This window comes from Nuphar pumila, chromosome 13, assembly GCF_984573655.1.
Source record: "Nuphar pumila chromosome 13, dmNupPumi1.hap1.1, whole genome shotgun sequence".
NCBI classification, from domain to species: Eukaryota; Viridiplantae; Streptophyta; class Magnoliopsida; order Nymphaeales; family Nymphaeaceae; genus Nuphar; species Nuphar pumila.
In genome coordinates this window covers 9,005,501-9,024,776 of record NC_143261.1, presented here as the reverse complement: position 1 = coordinate 9,024,776, position 19,276 = coordinate 9,005,501, and the positions used below count along the sequence as shown (strand labels likewise).

At 35.9% G+C, this 19,276-nt stretch overlaps 1 protein-coding gene across 1 annotated transcript in view; it reads left to right on the top strand.

The window, feature by feature from the left end:
• Positions 1 to 9,518: 9,518 nt before the first annotated feature.
• LOC149817695 (protein MICRORCHIDIA 2-like) overlaps positions 9,519 to 19,276 on the top strand; it is a 122,661-nt gene continuing 112,903 nt past the window's right edge. Inside the window, exons 1-6 of the mRNA XM_089983948.1 lie at positions 9,519 to 9,663; positions 11,046 to 11,591; positions 12,538 to 12,612; positions 13,714 to 13,748; positions 14,071 to 14,149; positions 14,265 to 14,354. Of these exons, the coding sequence (XP_089840074.1) occupies positions 11,063 to 11,591; positions 12,538 to 12,612; positions 13,714 to 13,748; positions 14,071 to 14,149; positions 14,265 to 14,354 (808 nt within the window). The 5' untranslated portion in view covers positions 9,519 to 9,663; positions 11,046 to 11,062. The remainder of the gene's footprint in view (positions 9,664 to 11,045; positions 11,592 to 12,537; positions 12,613 to 13,713; positions 13,749 to 14,070; positions 14,150 to 14,264; positions 14,355 to 19,276) is intronic.

Below are 19,276 nucleotides of genomic sequence, written 5' to 3'. Positions count from 1 at the left end.
ACTAAACATTACAATGATTTACAGTAATAAAAGTTAGATACAAATGCGATAATGATTTGTACTAAAGAAAATAAAATGTCGAATGCGATGATTACTTGAGAATGCTAAACATTACAATGATTTACGGTAATGAAAGTTAGATGTAAATGCGATAACAATTTACACTAAAGAAAATGAAATACTGAATGTGATGATTACTTGAGAATACTAAACATTACAATAATTTACAGTAATGAAAGTTAGATGCAAATACGATAACGATTTATACTAAAGAAAATGAAATATCGAATGCGATGATTATTTGAGAATGCTAAACATTACAATGATTTACGATAATGAAAGTTAGATGGAAATGCAATGATGATTTGTACTAAAGAAAATGAAATGTCAAATACGATGATTCCTTGAGAATGCTAAACATTATAACGATTTACGGTAATGAAAGTTAGATGCAAATGCGATAACAATTTATACTAAAGAAAACGAAATGCTGAATTTGATGATTACTTGAGAATGCTAAACATTATAATGATTTACGCTAATGAAAGTTAGATGCAAATGCTATAACGATTTGTACTAAAGAAAATGAAATGCCGAATGCGATGATTACTTGAGAATGCTAAACATTACATCGATCTATCGTAATGAAAGTTAGATGCAAATGCGATAACGATTTGTACTAAAAAAATGAAATGTTGAATGCGATGATTACTTGAGAATACTAAACATTACAACGATTTACGGTAATGAAAGTTATATGTAAATGAGATAACGATTTGTACTAAGGAAAATGAAATGTTGAATGTAATAATTACTTGAGAATGCTAAACATTACAATGATTTACATTAATGAAAGTTAGATGCAGATGCAATAATGATTTGTACTAAAGAAAATGAAATGCCGAATGCGATGATTACTTGAGAATGCTAAACATTACAATAATTTACGGTAATGAAAGTTAGATGCAAATACGATAATGATTTATATTAAAGAAAACAAAATGTTGAATGCGGTGATTACTTGAGAATGCTAAACATTACAACGATTTACGGTATTGAAAGTTAGATCCAAATGTGATAACAATTTATACTAAAGAAAGTGAAATATCGAATGTGATGATTACTTGAGAATGCTAAACATTAGAACAATTTACGGTAATAAAAGTTAGATGCAAATACGATAACGATTTGTACTAAGGAAAACAAAACGTTGAATGCGATGATTACTTGAGAATGCTAAACATTACAATGATTTACGGTAATGAAAATTAGATGTAAAGGCAATGATGATCTGTACTAAGGAAGACAAAATCTTAAAGCGATGATTACTTAAGAATGCTAAACATTACAATGATTTACGCTAGTGAAAGTTAGATGCAAATGTGATAACAATTTTTAATAAGGAAGACAAAATCCTAAAGTGGTGATTACTTAATAATGCTAAACCATATAACATTTTACGCTAATGAAAGTTAGATGCATAGGAGATAACGATTTGTATTAAGCAAGACAAAATCATAAAGCGATGATTACTTAAGAATGCTAAACATTACAACGATTTTAAACCATTTACCTCATTTAATTTCAGCCCATCTAAAATGAATTAAGCATTTTCGCACTTGACATTTATTGAAGCCCACTTGCCGATCATAGGAAAACCACAAACCACAGGGCCATATTGAGGACGCAAGACGACAATATGCATTCAAGTTCAGGCTTACAAAAACAATATATTAGTAAGACTATAACCTTCAACGAGCATAGTCCACAAGCACTAAATATGTAATAAACAAATACCTGAACAAATGGTCAAAACCCCCCTATAATTTTTTTACCCTACTTGTACGGTAAAGTTGACTATACAAGTGTGCAAGCATTGCAACACCCCATGTCCAGTTGTTGACTTCATCTAAATCTTCCAGGAACTGCAGCCATAAGTAACTTATTCTTGAACCAGAACAATCATAAAATAAAGTAAGTCCAAAAAAATAAAGAAGGAAGTCGCACAACTCTTGGTCAGCTGCTTCAGATGCACATGCAGCGGACTGACCTTCCCATTTATTACGAAAAAAATGAACTTTCATCGATGAGGAATTGCCTCCACCAGAAATACACTCATGTCATTCCTCCATCGCCATTCCTATAAGGGTTGTGCAATTGTCTCTTGGGTTATAGTTTAAATCCCGTATTAGGACAATACTTCCATGGTATTTAAGACCCATAATCTGCGTCACATCTTCTAGGGTCATGGTCATCTCAAAACTCCCAAACTGGAACATGTTCGTCTTATGGTTCTACTTATTGACCATGTGGGTCATGGTGTTCCAGCAATTTTCAAAATAATGTTGGTCCAGAAGGCCACAGAAGTGCATCTTTCATAATCAGTCCTTCTAATATTCACTCAGCTTTCTGAACCATGACAAAACTACAAGACACTGACGCCACCCTCTCAGCTTTTCACCTGCTGCTTTGCTTCTCTTCTGACCTGCCTATAATACAAAATATCAAATCACGGTTAATCGCTATACATAGTAATTGCTATCGCAGTAATCGCTATACAAAGTAATCACTATATAGAGTAATCGCTACACATAATAATCACTATACAGAGTAATCACTATATATAGTAATCGCTATACATAATAATACCTACGACAGTACACCACAACATACAGTAGCGATTAACACACTTTGGTCATACTTTTCTCCTCTTCACCTTCTTCTTTCCTCTGCTTTTGTACTTCTTCCATCCTTCCGTCCTTCGCGACCATCATATGCTTTTTTCTTTCTTTTTTCTTATCTTCCCCATCCTCCTTCTCCTTCCTTTGTCATTCTTTATCTTTATCGTCCTCCTTCTCCTTCCTTTGTTTTTGCTTCTCTTCCTTGTCCTCCTTTTTCTTCCTTTGCCTTTGCCTCTCTTCCTCATCCTCCTTCCCTTTCCTTTATCTTTCCTTTTCTTTCTCGTCTGCCTTCTCCTTCTCCTTCTTTTGCATTTTCTTTTCTTTCTCATCCGCCTTCACCTTCTCCTTCCTTTGCCTTTTCTTCTCTTCCTCATCCTGATGCTTATTCCTTTGTCTTTCCTCTTCCATCTTCACCATTTGACTTTCCTTCTCTTCCTCCTCCTTCTTCAATTGTCATTCCCTCTCCTCATTCTTTTTTTGCTTTTCTCTCTCCTCCTTAATTTTTTTTTGCCTTGCCCACTCCTCCGCCTCCTTCATTTGCCTTATCCTCTTTTGTTTTTCAAACAAATTCTACTTCATCAGTTTCATTTCCTCCTCCTTCTTCTTCAACTGTCTTTTCCTCTCCTCCTCCTCCTCCTCCTCCTTCTTTTGCCTTCGCTTTTCCTCCTTCTCCTTATTCTTTATCTGCTTTTCCCTCTCCTTCTCCTTCTCCTCCTCCTTTTGCCTTCGCTTCTCATCCTTCTCCTTATTCTTCCTTTGCTTTTCCCTCTCTTCCGCTTCCTCCTTTTGCCTTCGCTTCTCTTCGTCTTTCTCCTTATTATTGCTTTGCTTTCTTCTATCTTCCACCTCCGCCTTCCTTTACCTTGGTCTTCTTTGCTTTTTTTTCATTATCCTCCTCCTTCCTTTCATTTTTCATATCTTTGTCATCCTTCTTTTTCTTTTTTATCGTTGGATTATCATATTCAATATTTGACGAATTAGGCTTCGATCTATACTTTACCAACAATTGCTCCATTTTTTATCATTCTCAATCTTTATTGTTCTGTAGTACACTTCTACTTGCTCATACAAAATATACTCTTGGACGATTATGTCAAGTGTTTTCCCCACTGACGATGAAGTGTTTCTTCTCTTAGGAATGTAGGCCATTGAAAACCTGCACAACACAAAAACTTACCGAGATGGCAAAGGGTGCTCTGGCGAAAGAAGATGAAGCCTTAGATTTTTTGTGGAACATTTAGGAAGAAATATGGAACCCGCCAAAGATTTTTTGGCGGTTCACGTCTTATAATAAAAGATTTTATAATGACGTTGTTGTCGGCCACAAAGATCTGCCTTTGTTGCAAAAACATTGTCATAGTATAACGCAATCGGATATTGAAATATCATACAAATCAATATAGAAACTACTATTGAAAGCTTTTTAATGCTTATGGGACCCACCAAAGTTTTTTTTTGCTGTTCACGTCTTATAATAAAAGATTTTACAATGACATCATTGTCGGCCACAAAGATCTGACTTTGTTGCAAAAATATTGTCATAGTATAACACAATCAGATATTCAAATATCATACAAATCGATATGGAAATTACTGTTGATAGCTTATAAATCGATATTAAGAATAAAACAATGTCTTAAATCCATATTAAGAATCAATATAAAATCGATATTAAGATTCAGAACAATATCTTAAATCGATTTGAAAATTCATATTGATATCTTAAACATCGATATTTAGAATTAAAATAATATCTAAAATCAATATTAAGAATATTATGCTGAATTGTCGTATCGATGATTAATATATTATGCGATATGTATATCGATGTGTAAGATATTAGGTATTTTCTAGTATCAATTTTTAAGATGTTATACCATGTATTGTCATATCGCGACCTACACAATGACGTCTATGTCTGCTACAACTGGATGAAAATCGCTATTGGCATGAGTATAAATCGCGATACAATTACACAAACAAATCATTGTCTCATCTGGCCTTCAAATTTACACCTCGTTTAGGGTTTAGGTATAATGATTAGGATTTAGGTTTAGGGCTTAGTGTTAGGGTTTAGTAAGATATGACACAATTTGTAAATCCCTTTCTTTATCATTCTCAATCCTTATTATATAAATCATAAATCATTGTTGCTTTAAATGTATAAATCATAAATAATTAAATATATAAATCGTTGTTGATTTAAATGTATAAACGATTTGTACGTATAAAGACTATGAACTATTGTGATTTGCCTTTAAGAGTTTTGTCTAAGCGAACAATACGTTCTATCATGATTTACAAAATGACTGATTCATAAATGGCGAAAAGAAAACTAAACAAATCGTGATTTGCTTTTACGAGCAATGTCTATGTGAACAATATATCCTACCGCGATTTACACACTAACTAGCTCATAAAAGAAGGAAAAGAAAAACAATAAACAAATCAATATGATGTTTATACTTAGTAAACTACAAATCCTCACTTAGTAGCAAATCAATATCAATGTACGATAATTGATATAGGATTTTGCTTGATACCGATTGTCCTTTCATGAATTAATTTTATGAGCTTTGTATATGTGAACAACATGTCCTACTGCGATTTATACAATGACTTATTCATAAAAGGCGGAAGGGAAAATACAATAAATAAATCGACACGATGTTTAGGCATAATAAACTACAAATCGAGTTAACTTCAACGATACATTACAACCACATTCATTACAACATATATGAGTGCTGCACATTCTTTGCTTCTGATGCAAATATCCTCAGCTGAACATTCTTTGCTTTCAGTGTGTTGCACATTCTTTGTTTTCAGAGATCCTCCAATGTTATCACTCCTGGCACAGAGTTCATATTCTAGTTAGCAAGAGCTCTAGAGAGATATATATTCAATTGACACATAAAATCACTTTGGAGTAGGAAATGAGCGCACTCTTAAGAATATGCTTCATAAACTTCAGCTTAGGCACTCACCGTTAGAAGGAACCAATTCTATGTGCATATTTGTCATGAAGTATATCAAAGGTAGGCAGGTATTTTTTCAACTACGAATTATGGTTTGTGAACAATGGAGGGTTCGACAGTAGGAATAAATCAAATAGATGAACATCAACATCACCCCCTGTCTATCATGCAGAATATCTATGTTTGCTATGGTATGACGGCAATGATTGAAGATGATTATGGTCGTTATATTCTGCGTAAACTTTGATATACTTCATGACAAATACTCCATAGTCGTATGTGTCATGAATATATTGATGTATACACAGAAGATAACAATCATAATCATTATTAAAGATTATACAGATTTTTCCTCACAACATGAAACAACTACGTTATCAGCATCAAAACCCATATATCCAGCATAGGTAGAAGAAACATAGAAGAACAAATAAGAAAGAAAAATACAATAGAGAAGAAGAAGAAGAAGGTGGAGGAGAAAGAAGAAGAAGAAGCGTTGTCGCATAAAAGAGGATAAATAAATTAGGGTTTTAGACATGGACAACGGGTCGGGTTGAGTCGGGTTGAGTCGGGTTTTACATAGATTAGGGTTTTACATAAAATAGGATTTTACGCACGTGTATACAAAATGACATGACGTTAAGACTTAGTAAAGTACAAATCGATTTACAACTTGATAACTATTAAAAAGTTGCAAATCGCTATCACTGTTATATAGAAGAAGTGTTCTATCACAATTTGTACAATAACAGATATTAAGTTAAAGTTGCAAATCGTTATCACTGATTTATAGAAGCAGTGTTTTAGCAAGATCTGTACAATAATGGACCTAAATCAGAAACGATTTGTCCTATCATGAATTGCATTTATGAGCTTTGTTTATGTGAACGATATCCTATAGCGATTTGATTTTACTAGCGTTTTCTATGTGAACGATATATCGTATCACGATGTACCTAATGACTGATTCATAAAAGGTGAAAAGGAAATAGCTATAAACAAATCGACATAATGTTTGGCCTTACTAAAGAACAAATCAACATGATGTTTAGGCTTTAGGGTTTCGGGGTTCGGAGTTATGGTCTAGGTTTTAGGGTTTAAGGTTAAGGGTTTAGTAATTTATTAAGGGTTTAGGGTCTAGCGTTAGGGTTTAGTAAGATATTAAGGGTTTAGGGTTTAGGATTTAGGTTTAGTGTTTAGGGTTTAGGATTTAGGTTTAGGTTTTAGGGTTTAGGTTAAGGTATAATAACAAATTGACACAACATTTAGACTTAGTAAAGTACAAATCGATTTACAACTTTATAACTATCATGATTTGCTTTTACGAGCATTTTCTACGTGAATGATATGTCGTATAATGATTTACTTGATACCGATTCATAAAAGGTGAAAAGGAAAAACAAAAAACAAATCAACAACGATGTTTAGACTTACTAAATAATAAATCAACACAACGTTTAGGGTTTGGGGTTTAGGATCTAGGGTTTAGGGTTTCTGGTTTAGGGTTTGGGGTTTATGTTGTAGGGCTTAGGGCTTAGGGTTTAGGGTTCAGGGTTTTAGGTTTAGGGGTTAAGGGTTAGGGTTAGTGTTTAGGGTTTAGTAATATATTAAGGGTTTAGTATTTGCCGTTAGGGTTTAGTAAGATATTTAGGGTTTAGGGTTAGGGTTTAGGGTTTACAGTGAGGGTATAGGGTTAGATATTTGTAGTATGTAATGGAAACCTGTGCGTGAGGAATAACAATTGTAGTGACAAGAGGTGGCCATTTGCATGTTCAAATCGTTTCTCATTTAGGGTTAGTATAAATCACTATTGCATCAAATGTATAAATTGTTCCTACTTTAAATGTACAAATCACTCCTTCAAACTTATAAATCGATATAGAAATCGCGCCCTTCATAAGTATGTATCGTTATAACGTTTGGGCTTCAACAGTAAACCTCATTGTACAATTTAGCAAACTTACAAACCTTTGTAACTTTATATATCACAAATCTCTACTGCGTTAAATGTATAAATCGTTACTGCTTTAAATGTATAAATCATAAATCGTGTCGATTTGCCTTTGTTACCAAAATATATGTCATTCACTTATAAAAAAAACATCGTTTCATGTCCCGCTCATTGTGAAAAATTGATATGCCTTGTGAGACTTGTATTCCGGTTGACGATTCATGAGATCTACGCAATGACGTCTATGTCGGCCACAATAATTTTCCTTTGTATAAAAAATATTAGAATAGTATAACGTAAATCGCGGTTGTAGTAATATACTATCGATTTAAGAGATATTGTTTTGTTTGTTAATATCGATTTGTAAGCTATTATGCTTACATTTATCATATCAATTTGTAATATGAATGAGCGATTATGTTGAATTGTCGTATTGATTTGTAGTATATTATGCGATATGTACATCGATTTGTGTGTTCAAATCGTTGTTCATTTAGTGATTTATATTAAAATCAATGCATATTGTTTGAAGTATGAATCATTGTAAATATATATTATGCGTTTGCGAGTGTCAATTATTATGATATTTATCGTATGAATCATGTCAAAACATACTAATACTATAAATCGTTAGCTTTATTGGCATGGTAAATACTAACTCGAAGATCATTACAAATAACTGAATGACATTGAATGTTGAACAAAGTTTACAGGGTTTGTATACTAAGTTAATAAACTACAATTTATTACACTCCTCACAAATGATACCTTATCATGCTTCCAACCACCTTATCATGCTTTGTCATGCTTCCAACCACCTTTTCTTTGGCAGGGTCAACCCATTGTTTGTAGAGATCTTCAATTATTTCTCTTCGATGAGTATGTACAACCATTACGAATGAGCTCGTTTGATTGCAAAGGATATGTGAGATCCGACCCTTGATACAGAGCTGTCAGAACTTCTGTAGAAGAACATGGAGCTACCAGTTGCAGAGTATGCTTTTGAATCTTCTCTTGTTGATTTAATATCTGATAGATCTTTAGCTGCATGACAAAGGGTGGTCCAACAGCAGACGACGGTAGAAGGTAGTTTGGCAGTAAACAACAGTAAAAGGTGTTCCGACAACAGACGACGATAAAGGGTGCTCCCGCGGCAGCAAACGACGGCAAATGGTGTTCCTTTGAAGGTGTAAGGGTGATCCGGAATGGAGAGGGCACCATATTTTGAGGTTGAGACTCTTCAAGCAGAGGTGTTTACTGCTTAGGGCGAAAACAAAAGGTTATCCTCCATTTTCTGGATGAAGGACATTTTGGTACATTACTCGAAATGTCGTTTCATGGTGTTAATGGCAGGAAAGGATACTTAAGTCTTTGCAAACACACCAGACTTCGATGCTAAGTCATACAGATACACACGGGGAAACAAGCCCCACATGCTTACATACGTGGCGCTCATTCAGACCCGAGACACACACCTGCGTGTTTCGGGGGGTAACATATAACCTGCTTCACATTCTCATCCCCATAAATAAGGGTGTTAAGGAATCAGTTTTGGTTCATATCCAAGTTGAACTAGACCCAAAGATAATGGTAGAAAAACAATAATCGAATCTTATAAGAATTACATGAATCAAACCTGAACCATACTGGATAAAATAATATTTTGTTGCGGTTTTTACATTGAAAAATTACAGATCTTAATGGGTCAAACCCAGGTTTGGTGTGAAATTTCACAACCAATACTCGGCTTCATATATTAATCGGATCCTTCGGGTCTGACCCACACTCTAATCGGACCTTCTTATAGGGTTTCATGCGGATCGGGTCCGGGTCAAACCCGACCTATTGACACCCCTCCATAAATAACGGTCCACTTTACTCAGTGGACGACGATGCCGCCGACTCGGCTGGAATTCCCCTCCAATACCAAGGGTTCGCGGGATCTTCGACGCTTTGAATCTCAGCGAATATTCAGACCGTCGTCGATTCACCCTTTTCCGGTTGCACGGTTTTCCCGGCGAGCTTGACTCCGGCCTCAGTGGCGTTCCCTACGGTCTCTCTTTCTCTCTTCTGATATTGTCAATTTCAGAAGGGCCGAACCCTTCCCAATCGTCCCAGATACAGGGGCGTTCCGGGGCGCTCACCTATCCAGATTATGTGGGATAACTTAGGATGTTGTTTTTTCCCCAACAGATCTGGTTCTTGATAGATCGGATCAATGGGTGTAACCAGAGACGCCCTAAACGGAAAAACCTCCTCAGGCTTCCGTGAGAGTGTAAGAGGGTATCTTCTCTTTTTTCGAGAAACATGTATAAGAAAGCGGAAACTGTCCATCATCTATACGTATGATCATCTTGGGTGTTATTTCTTTATTCGTTACTATTATACTATATGATGCTAGAGCCTAAGTTACTTCAGATTCTTTCCCGCGACATCCATTCATCTTGTTTGCTTCAATGCGCATATTTTCGGCCCTTTTGTATGTTAGGCTGTATGCGGATTCAAGGCATTCACAATGTGAGTACGGAACCTCGTTCTTATTGAAATTGCACTTTCCTTGCTAGGGGAGTTGTACTCCTCTTTTTCTATCTGACCTACATATGCGATGGATATTTTCTTTGTAGAAATGCTGAACGATGCATTTAAGCAAAATACATGTTTCATTTTGGTTTGGGCGCTTTCTAGTCACTTCTCCTAATGCTTCATAAACAGTTCACGCTTCATGCAGTGCTTAAGCACTCGATTCCTGCTTTTTGCTCTGCCAATTGCTTCTTTGCGTGGCTCTTACTCCGGCAACTACGATGCCGTCTACTCGACTAGCCAGGAATGTTGGAAGCCGGAGTAAACGAAAATTTCATTTTCTACTCTTTCACCATCTGTCTGAACATGGCACCTTGTTCAGTGTTTCCCCTTCGATCGGTCACTCTGATTCTTTTCTTTTCTGGCCTTTGATCATGCCTAATGTTTAAGGAACACATTGTCTGGTTCTAGTCCTAGATTCTACGATTTTAGATGTTTAATTGGTTGCCATGCTTTCTGCCTATGCACTTCTGTTGGGAACCTGAATGAGTGTGTGCTGGTTTGTTCATACTCCCTGGTTTGAGATAGGCGGGTAGCGATCAAAAGACAGTAGCTTAACTTTATACACTCACTTAAACCTGTTTAAATTGCTGATAGGAAGACTCCCACTCTGCATTTCGTATATAGAATTTGAAACTACTAATTTTTCTCCAACAAGGGTTCAGTGGATAATTTGTATCGTATGACTTCATCTACATATTTAAAGCTGTTAGTTTTTTTTTGCAACTATTTTGTGCAAAACTCAACCAGAAGCTATCTATACTGTCATGGTGTGCGGTATCTTTATCTAATACATTGATATGTAAAAAGATTGGCAATTTTGTAATCTGCAAACGGTATTGTTTTTTTTTACAGGAGATCTTGCTAGGAGAATGCCATCAAGCCATCAGAACATTTCTGTTGATCTAGTTGAACTTAGCAGTGATGATGAAGATTCAAGCCAGGGGAAAAGGCTATCCTACCAGGTTTTGCGTGAGGAAAAACCACTTGTGAAAAAGGAAAATCCCAAGAGTTTAATAGATTGCAAAGTAGAACCAAAGGAATGCATAATATCATGTCAGTCACCTCCAATTACTGCACCTGATGTAAGAGAAAATTCTGAATACCTTTTGCAACAGTTACCAGCATCTGAAGAAGTTACTATGAGTCCAATGAGGGTATCGATCGCTTCTGGTACTTCTTTTCCTAAGCTGCTTCTCAGTGAGTCTGGACTATGTTTGGCGGACAGTGATTCAAGGGTCTTGCAGAATTGTAACAATCAGATAGAAAGTCCATCTGGGATTTCCTCTTCCCATCATGAATCCTTTAATGCACTTGCTCAACAGAACCATTTCCACAATTTCTGGAAAGCAGGGGACTACAATGCCTTCTCTAGCCCAGAAATATCATCCGTGAAAGGTGGTACCGAGTACATCCCAACATTCTCTCACTACTAGCTTTTAAGGGTGACAAACAAGCTGATCACCTTATGAGAGTGTCGGGCTTGGCTTGTCTCACTGAGAGATGTCTCAAGCTCACTTATTTAGTGAACAAGCTGATCTCAAGGTTAATGTGGGTCTCATTTAGTTGAATGAGCTGTGCTTGAGTTTGAGTTTGGCTAGCTAAGATCTTACTGAACTCCTGTAAAGTCCATTTAAAAATTGATATAACTGCTGACTTGATTGTAGATGTTTAATTTCATGCGAGCTCGAGTTCGGTATGTGCTATGCTGATCTGAGCTTGTAGTCAGCTAGGCTCATTTACAGCTGTAGTAGCATTTGAGGGAGTTGTCACCTTTAGCTTTTGAGGGAATAGCTGTCACCAAGGTTGGAAAACAACGATGCCTGTATTGGCTGTGCCGAAAATAAGATACATATTGTATCATATTGTGCATCTTCTGATAAGAATAAAAATTCAAAAAAATTCAAAAAAATTACGAAACTTTCTAGAAGATTCATAATGCAAGAAACAGTGTCATTAAAAATAAAACCATAATAGCACATATCTAAAAAATTATGAACTATATAAAACTTCGAACATCCAATAATCAAGATGATATCTCAAATCCAATAATCAAGATGATATGTTATGAATGTCATGCATATCTCACAAAATACAGGGTTGTATTGTACTCCATGTATTGTAGTGTATTGGGCGATATACTCGATATGCATGCGATACACAGGGTTCGGGAGTCAGGTGTGTATTATATCGCTATACCTGATAGATATGATATGTGTTCTAGTGTATCATACCAACATTATGATACAACATAGGTTGTCACCTTTAGCACATCATGCATTTGAAGATTTGATCATGGTAATGTGCAGTGTAGAGCTTGAACTTATCTGAATATATTTGTTTTCAGGTCAAATGGAACATGTTCGTGTGCACCCAAAATTTCTTCATTCAAATGCAACGTCCCACAAATGGGCATTTGGAGGTTGGTGCTATTTGAATTTTAATTGAACTACTGTATATTATTATGCTTTTCTAGGTGTATGCCCATATTGGTATATCTTCTGTTAAATTAGCATATCCACTTTCATATTGGACAAATTACCACCAGGAGTCTCACTATCTTCTCAATTGAAGGTCTTGGGTTATCAATGATGACTATTCCTTGTCTTGTATATTGAAGAAAAAGTAGCCCAGCTCTTATCGTGGATGAGCCCATCTTGGTTAGACACTAACTAACTACACTTGACACTCTTAATAATAAAAAAAGCTAGTTGTTTAGAAACATACAACTTCAAAGCCACAGGGATGTAGGCGATGCATGTATTTGGTGTGTGCTGGATATTGAGGTCTTCTCTATATAAGTAGGTTTAGTCCACTTGAAACAGAAAGGTATGTTTGTGATTTTATGCCCAAAATAATGTTTTGGAACATATAGTGACATTTGCATGTAGTGTTGTATATAACTTGAAATAGGCATATTTTAATTGTTATCTCAAGACAGTTCAATTGCTAGTGTCCTTTGGAGCTAATAAAATAGAAACTAATTTCTTCCTAGTTCTCATCATATTGTGGTGCATTCTCCACACATTCACATCTTTATCTCCATGTTTTATCTCGAGACTATTCTTTTTCTAAAGCCATGCAAGTTGCTTCTTTGTGATAGTCTGAGCTTTAACGTTTTCTGTAAATTAATACATTATGCTTACAGTAGTAGTAATACTGTAATATAGTGGCCTGTTTGAAGGAAATGTATGTATCATGCCCTTTTAGAGAAAATAATGCAAGTGCATCAATGCATTTAATATGTTTTGCAATCTCAGATATGTGTGTCTGTGAAGTTAATCACACTTAGTCTTGGGACGCACACATAATGTACAAAAAGAGAAGCCATTTCAGACCATGTCATGGAGAATGCACTTTTTAGATGGCTGGAAATAATTTTTTTATTTCTTAATTCATTATCAAATTTTCTGGACAGTGTCACTAACCTGTTTAATATGTTCCTGATGTTGTGCTACTTCACATTATTATTTATATTATTTTATTTTTTTCTCAAACTCAATCCAACTTGATTTTCATACAGCTATTGCGGAGCTTTTGGACAATGCAGTTGATGAGGTATTGCATGAAGATTCTCTTTACTTTCCTTTGTAGAAAATAATGCCAAAGTTAATCAATGTTTTATGTTTATTTCTCTTTTTCATTTATTGTGATAGTTACACAAGTATTTTGCTATCTTTTTTCCTTGACACAAAATTCAAATCCTTTTTTTTAAGCTTACTGAAGAAGGTTGTATATCTACCATTTTGTTGAAATTATTTTCCAAACCAATGCATACTTTGAACAATGTAATTTCTTGATGACGTTTTATGAAGCCGGTTTCTTTATGCTGGACTTTTTCTAGATCTTATCCTGAATTATCTTGCTCATGTATTTCCAGATCCAAAATGGTGCAACTTTTGTGAAGGTTGATAAAATTTGTAACAAGCGAGATAACTCTCCTGCTATGATTTTCCAAGGTAATTAATTGATTTGATTTTATCTTTTCATATCTTTACAGTGGTTTATAATATTCTTCTCTTTGTATTGTGTTTCTTCTTGTCACTACTGATTATGATATAAAGATCCTTGCAGACAATGGAGGTGGAATGGATCCAGAATGCATGAGACAATGCATGAGCTTGGGTTATTCCTCGAAGAAGACAAGTGCAACAATTGGTCAATGTATGTTGATAATTTTATGCTCATTTCTTCTCCCTTTTCTCTTCTGTTTCTTTACCTGTAACTAATGAATGTTTTCTAAACTTGTTAAACATAGTTTTTTTTAGTAAATGGATCTGTTCTATGAAGCGTGAACATAATAGCTTTGTGTTTGGCACAATCTTGTGATGGTTTTTTTAGTGTGTCACACTTGATCGGTTTGACTCCGCCTGTGTATAATTAGTTATACACTGCCGGTCCCAAGCCTGGATAAAGGAGGAGGGTTGCGGTAGGCCTGTGACAGCCAACATAAAAACTTAGTCATACCCTATGAATATGAACCAATATGAGAATTTCGTTGGGGTGTTCCCTACTGAGCGACGCGCTGTACTCTATAGGCCCGGAGGCAGTGATAAATGGGCAAGGGTTGCTAGGTCGTCGCCCGGAAGCGACGCGTCACACCGGCGCCCGGGTGTGGTGTCAAATAGGCAAGGGTTCCCTCACTTTGTTGAACGGGTGGGGGTAAAGAAGTTAGTCCAAGACCATAAAATTAGTTTAGCCACTTGGAACATAGGGTCTTTAACTGGTAAGTTGGTAGAGTTAGTAGATGTTATGTGTAGGAGAAAGATTGATATTTTATGTCTACAAGAGACCAAATGGGTAGGTGAGAAAGCAAAAGTGATAGAACCTTGGGGATATAAGATTTGGTATACAGGAATAAATAGGAATAGGAATAGGAATGGAGTAGGGATTGTTATGAGTCGTGAGTTTATAGATAATGTAGTTGAGGTCCGTAGGAAAGGTGATAGGATTTTACTTATTAAATTAGTATTAGGTACGGATATTATTAATATTATTAATGTTTATGCACCTCAAGTAGGTTTAGATGATTCCACTAAGCGTCAATTTTGGGAAGATTTAGATGGAGTACTACAAGGGATATCTTATGGAGAAAGGCTTTTCATCGGCGGTGACCTTAATGGGCATGTAGGCGTTTGTAGGGATGGATTTGAGACTATCCATGGAGGCTATGGTATAGTTGAAAGAAACGATAGTGGAGAAAGGATTTTAGATTTTGGTTTGTCCTATGATATGATCTTACCAAACACTTGGTTTAGGAAGAGGGAGTCTCACCTAGTAACATTTAAAAGTGGGGTTAATACGAGTCAGATAGATTTTTTCCTACTTAGAAAGAGAGATAGGGGTTGTTGCATCGATTGTAAGGTTATACCGGGAGAAAGTGTAGCTACACAACATAGAGTCTTAATTTTAGATCTTAGAATTAGACAATGCCGCAAAAGGGATAAACATAGGATAGATCCTAGAATTAAGTGGTGGGCACTCAAAGGAGCTAAACAAGGAATGTTTGTAGAGCGGGTAGTTAAGGAAGTTGATTGGTGTCTCGAGGATGATTCAGAATCTATGTGGAATAAGATAGCGGGTGGCATGAGAAAGGTGGCTGAGGAGGTATTGGGTGAGTCTAAAGGCGGTGCACCGCTAGGTAAGGATACATCGTGGTGGAACAAGGATGTCAAATTAGCTATTAAGGTTAAAAGAGAGTGTTATAGAAATCTAAGTAAAAGTTGTGATAATGAGAATTTGGAGAAGTATATGATAGCAAAGAAGGAAGCTAAAAAAGTAGTTCGGAACGCGAGGGATAAGGTACATAAGGAGGTTTATAACAAGTTGGATACCAAAGAGGGTGAGAAGGATATTTATAGGATTGCAAAAATGAGAGATAGGAAATCGAGGGATCTGGGTATGGTTAGATGTATCAAAGATGAAACACAAAGAGTTTTAGTCAAAGATGAGGAGATTAAGGAGAGATGAAAAGATTATTTTGATAAGCTATTTAATGAAAGTCATGCTCAGGATCTTGGAGACTATTCCATTCCTTTTCATGAGATGAATCGTGACTTCATGCGCAAGATTCAAAAGAAAGAAATTGTAGAGGCTTTGAAGAAAATGAAATCAAGAAGGGCAGTTGGCCAAGATGGTATACCTATCGAGGCTTGGAAATGCTTGGGAGAAAAAGGTTTAGTATGGTTGACAAATCTTTTTAACAAGATTTGGCGGACAAATAAGATGCCTAATGAGTGGAGGAAGAGTACTTTGTTGCCTCTATATAAGAATAAGGGTGATATACAAGATTGCACAAACTATCGTGGTATAAAACTCATGAGTCATACTATGAAACTTTGGGAGATGGTGATTGAGTCTAGGTTGAGGAAGATTGTCATGATATCGGAGAATCAATTTGGTTTTATGCTTGGAAGATCTACTATGAAAGCTATACATCTTCTTAGACAACTTATTGAGAGAAATAGAGCGAGGAACAAAGATTTGCATATGGTTTTTATTGATTTGGAGAAAGCATACGATAGAGTACCTAAAGACGTTCTCTGGTGGACAATGATGAAGAAATGTGTTTCTCTTAAGTACATTTGTATAATTAAAGATATGTATGAAGGAGTAGTAACCAATGCCCGCACTTGTGGAGGGGTAACAACCAATTTTCCTATAACGGTTGGGTTACATCAAGGATCTGTTTTAAGCCCTTTCCTATTTGCTATAGTGATGGATGAGCTTACGAGATCAATTCAAGAAAATGTGCCGTAGTGTATGTTGTTTGCTGATGATATTGTTTTGATTGATGAGTCTAGAGCTGGGGTTAATGCTAAGTTAGAATTATGGAGACAGACATTGGAAGCAAGAGGTTTTAAGTTGAGTAAGAGTAAGACAGAATACATGGAATGTCAATTTAGTAAGCAACGAAGTAGTGATGGGAGTGTAGTGAAGCTTGGTGAGCACGAAACACCGGTGGATGATTCTTTCAAATATTTGGGATCTATCATTCAAAAGTATGGAGAAATTGATGGAGATGTAAATCATAGGTTAAAGGTTTGGTGGATGAAATGGAAGAGTGCAACGGGAGTATTGTGCGATCGTAGAATGTGCGATCGTAGAATGCCATCGCGGTTGAAGGGAAAGTTTTATAGGACGACTATTAAGCCCGCTTTACTATATAGTACGGAATGTTGGGCTGCCAAGAGACATCATATTCAAAAAATGAGTGTAGCTGAGATGCGTATGCTGAGATGGATGTGTGGAAATACAATAAAAGATAAGATTCAGAACGAGGAGATACGTAAGAAGGTAGGCGTTGCACCCATTGAAAATAAGACGAGAGAGAATCGTTTACGGTGGTTTGGACATATTCGACGAAGGCCTAATGATGCTCCAGTTAGAAGGATGGAGAAATGGGAAAATATATTAGTTAAAAGAGGTCGGGGTAGGCCTAGGAAGACATGGATGGAGGTGATAGGAAAGGATATGAATGCTTTGTACCTCACCGAGGACATGGCATTGGATAGAAATGAATGGAGGAGAAGGATTCATGTGGAAGACCCATAATGATTTTCTTTGTTGTTTCATATCGCCGACCCCAATTGTTTTGGGATGAAGGCGTAGTTGTTGTTGTACACTTGATCGGTTTGACATTATCCTTATTAAATTGTATTGCATGATTTTTGTATTTTACAGGATTTCTTGAGGTCCAATGTGGTTGGAATATGGAAAACACTCAAAGTAGGCATCCATGTAATTCACATTGCATTTTCAGCTATTTTTTTTTCACTCATTGTAGTTACACACACTTGCTGTAAAAATAAATACAGAGAATCACATGCATTCATGCATGTGTGCATCTGCAAAATTAAAAAAAGTCGCATTTGAAAGCCTGAGTTCATGACTAGTGATTTCAAGAAATTATGATTAGTGACTGACTTAAAATGTGTAATATAGAAGAAAGGATTAGTTTAAAGGCTTGTATTTCTCCAAAACTTGAAGACTAAAGCATGAGTTGCATAATAAAAGCGCAAATTGATGACTTGCATTTGAAGAATAATATAGCAGAAACAATCAGATTGAAGAAAGAAATATCCATCCTAAGTTAGGATGGATGTGGTTGGACACAATGTTCATAATGTTCAACAAAACTCTGATTCTATCTGTCATGTGCCTTAAAAAGTATCCTGTCTTTGCCAAAACTGTGTTAGATGTCATACTAAATAGTCATGCCCTTCTGGCATGGTCTCACATGGTATTAGAGCAAGCTAATTTCCCTAGGTAAGTCCTCATCAAGATTGGCTGCATCATCTTCTCAAGCTCATCCTCTTGCCTTCCTTGTCCTATGCTTCTTGTATAATCTGTTTTGCTGCCACCTTTTCACCTCTGCTCTGAGTCTTTCTTTTACATTTACACACACACACATGGGTATCCATTATCTATGACTGATTGTCCCTTAATGTCAAGTTCGAAATCATAGGTGCAAGCTTTATTGACTCAGTCTGACCACATACATGTGTTCAACATGGCCTGTTTACTGGGGAGCAGATGTTGGATCGTGTTTTCTGGACATAAATGTTAAGTTGTACATGTGTATATATATATATGTATGTATGTATTACCATACACATATATTTGTTTCATATTGTACATATATAATATATATTAAAATATATATATATATATGTATATATATATTTTATTTATAATGATGTAATAAGTAATACCCTCTAGGGGTATTTTCATCATTTCGCAGCATTGTAATAGGTTGTGCCCATTAGGGGTACTTTAGTTCTTTTACTTTATTTTATTCTTTTTGTCCTTTTCTGTTTTTATAGGGACTATTTGGTTGACCAAATAGAGTTGTTGGGTTCTTTTTGGACTAGTGAACATAGAGTTGAGTATATTATGAATAAAATGTTATTTATTTTATTCTTGCTTTTGTGCTTTATCCCATGGTGGACTTGTGGCTATTTTAATGCATGGTATTGCCTTTAGTGGCTGTTTGTATTGCCTATGTTGGCACCTTGTTTTATCCCATGGTGGACTTGTGCATGCGTTGTCGTAAGCCATTTGTGGTTCTTGCTTTTGTTTTTTTG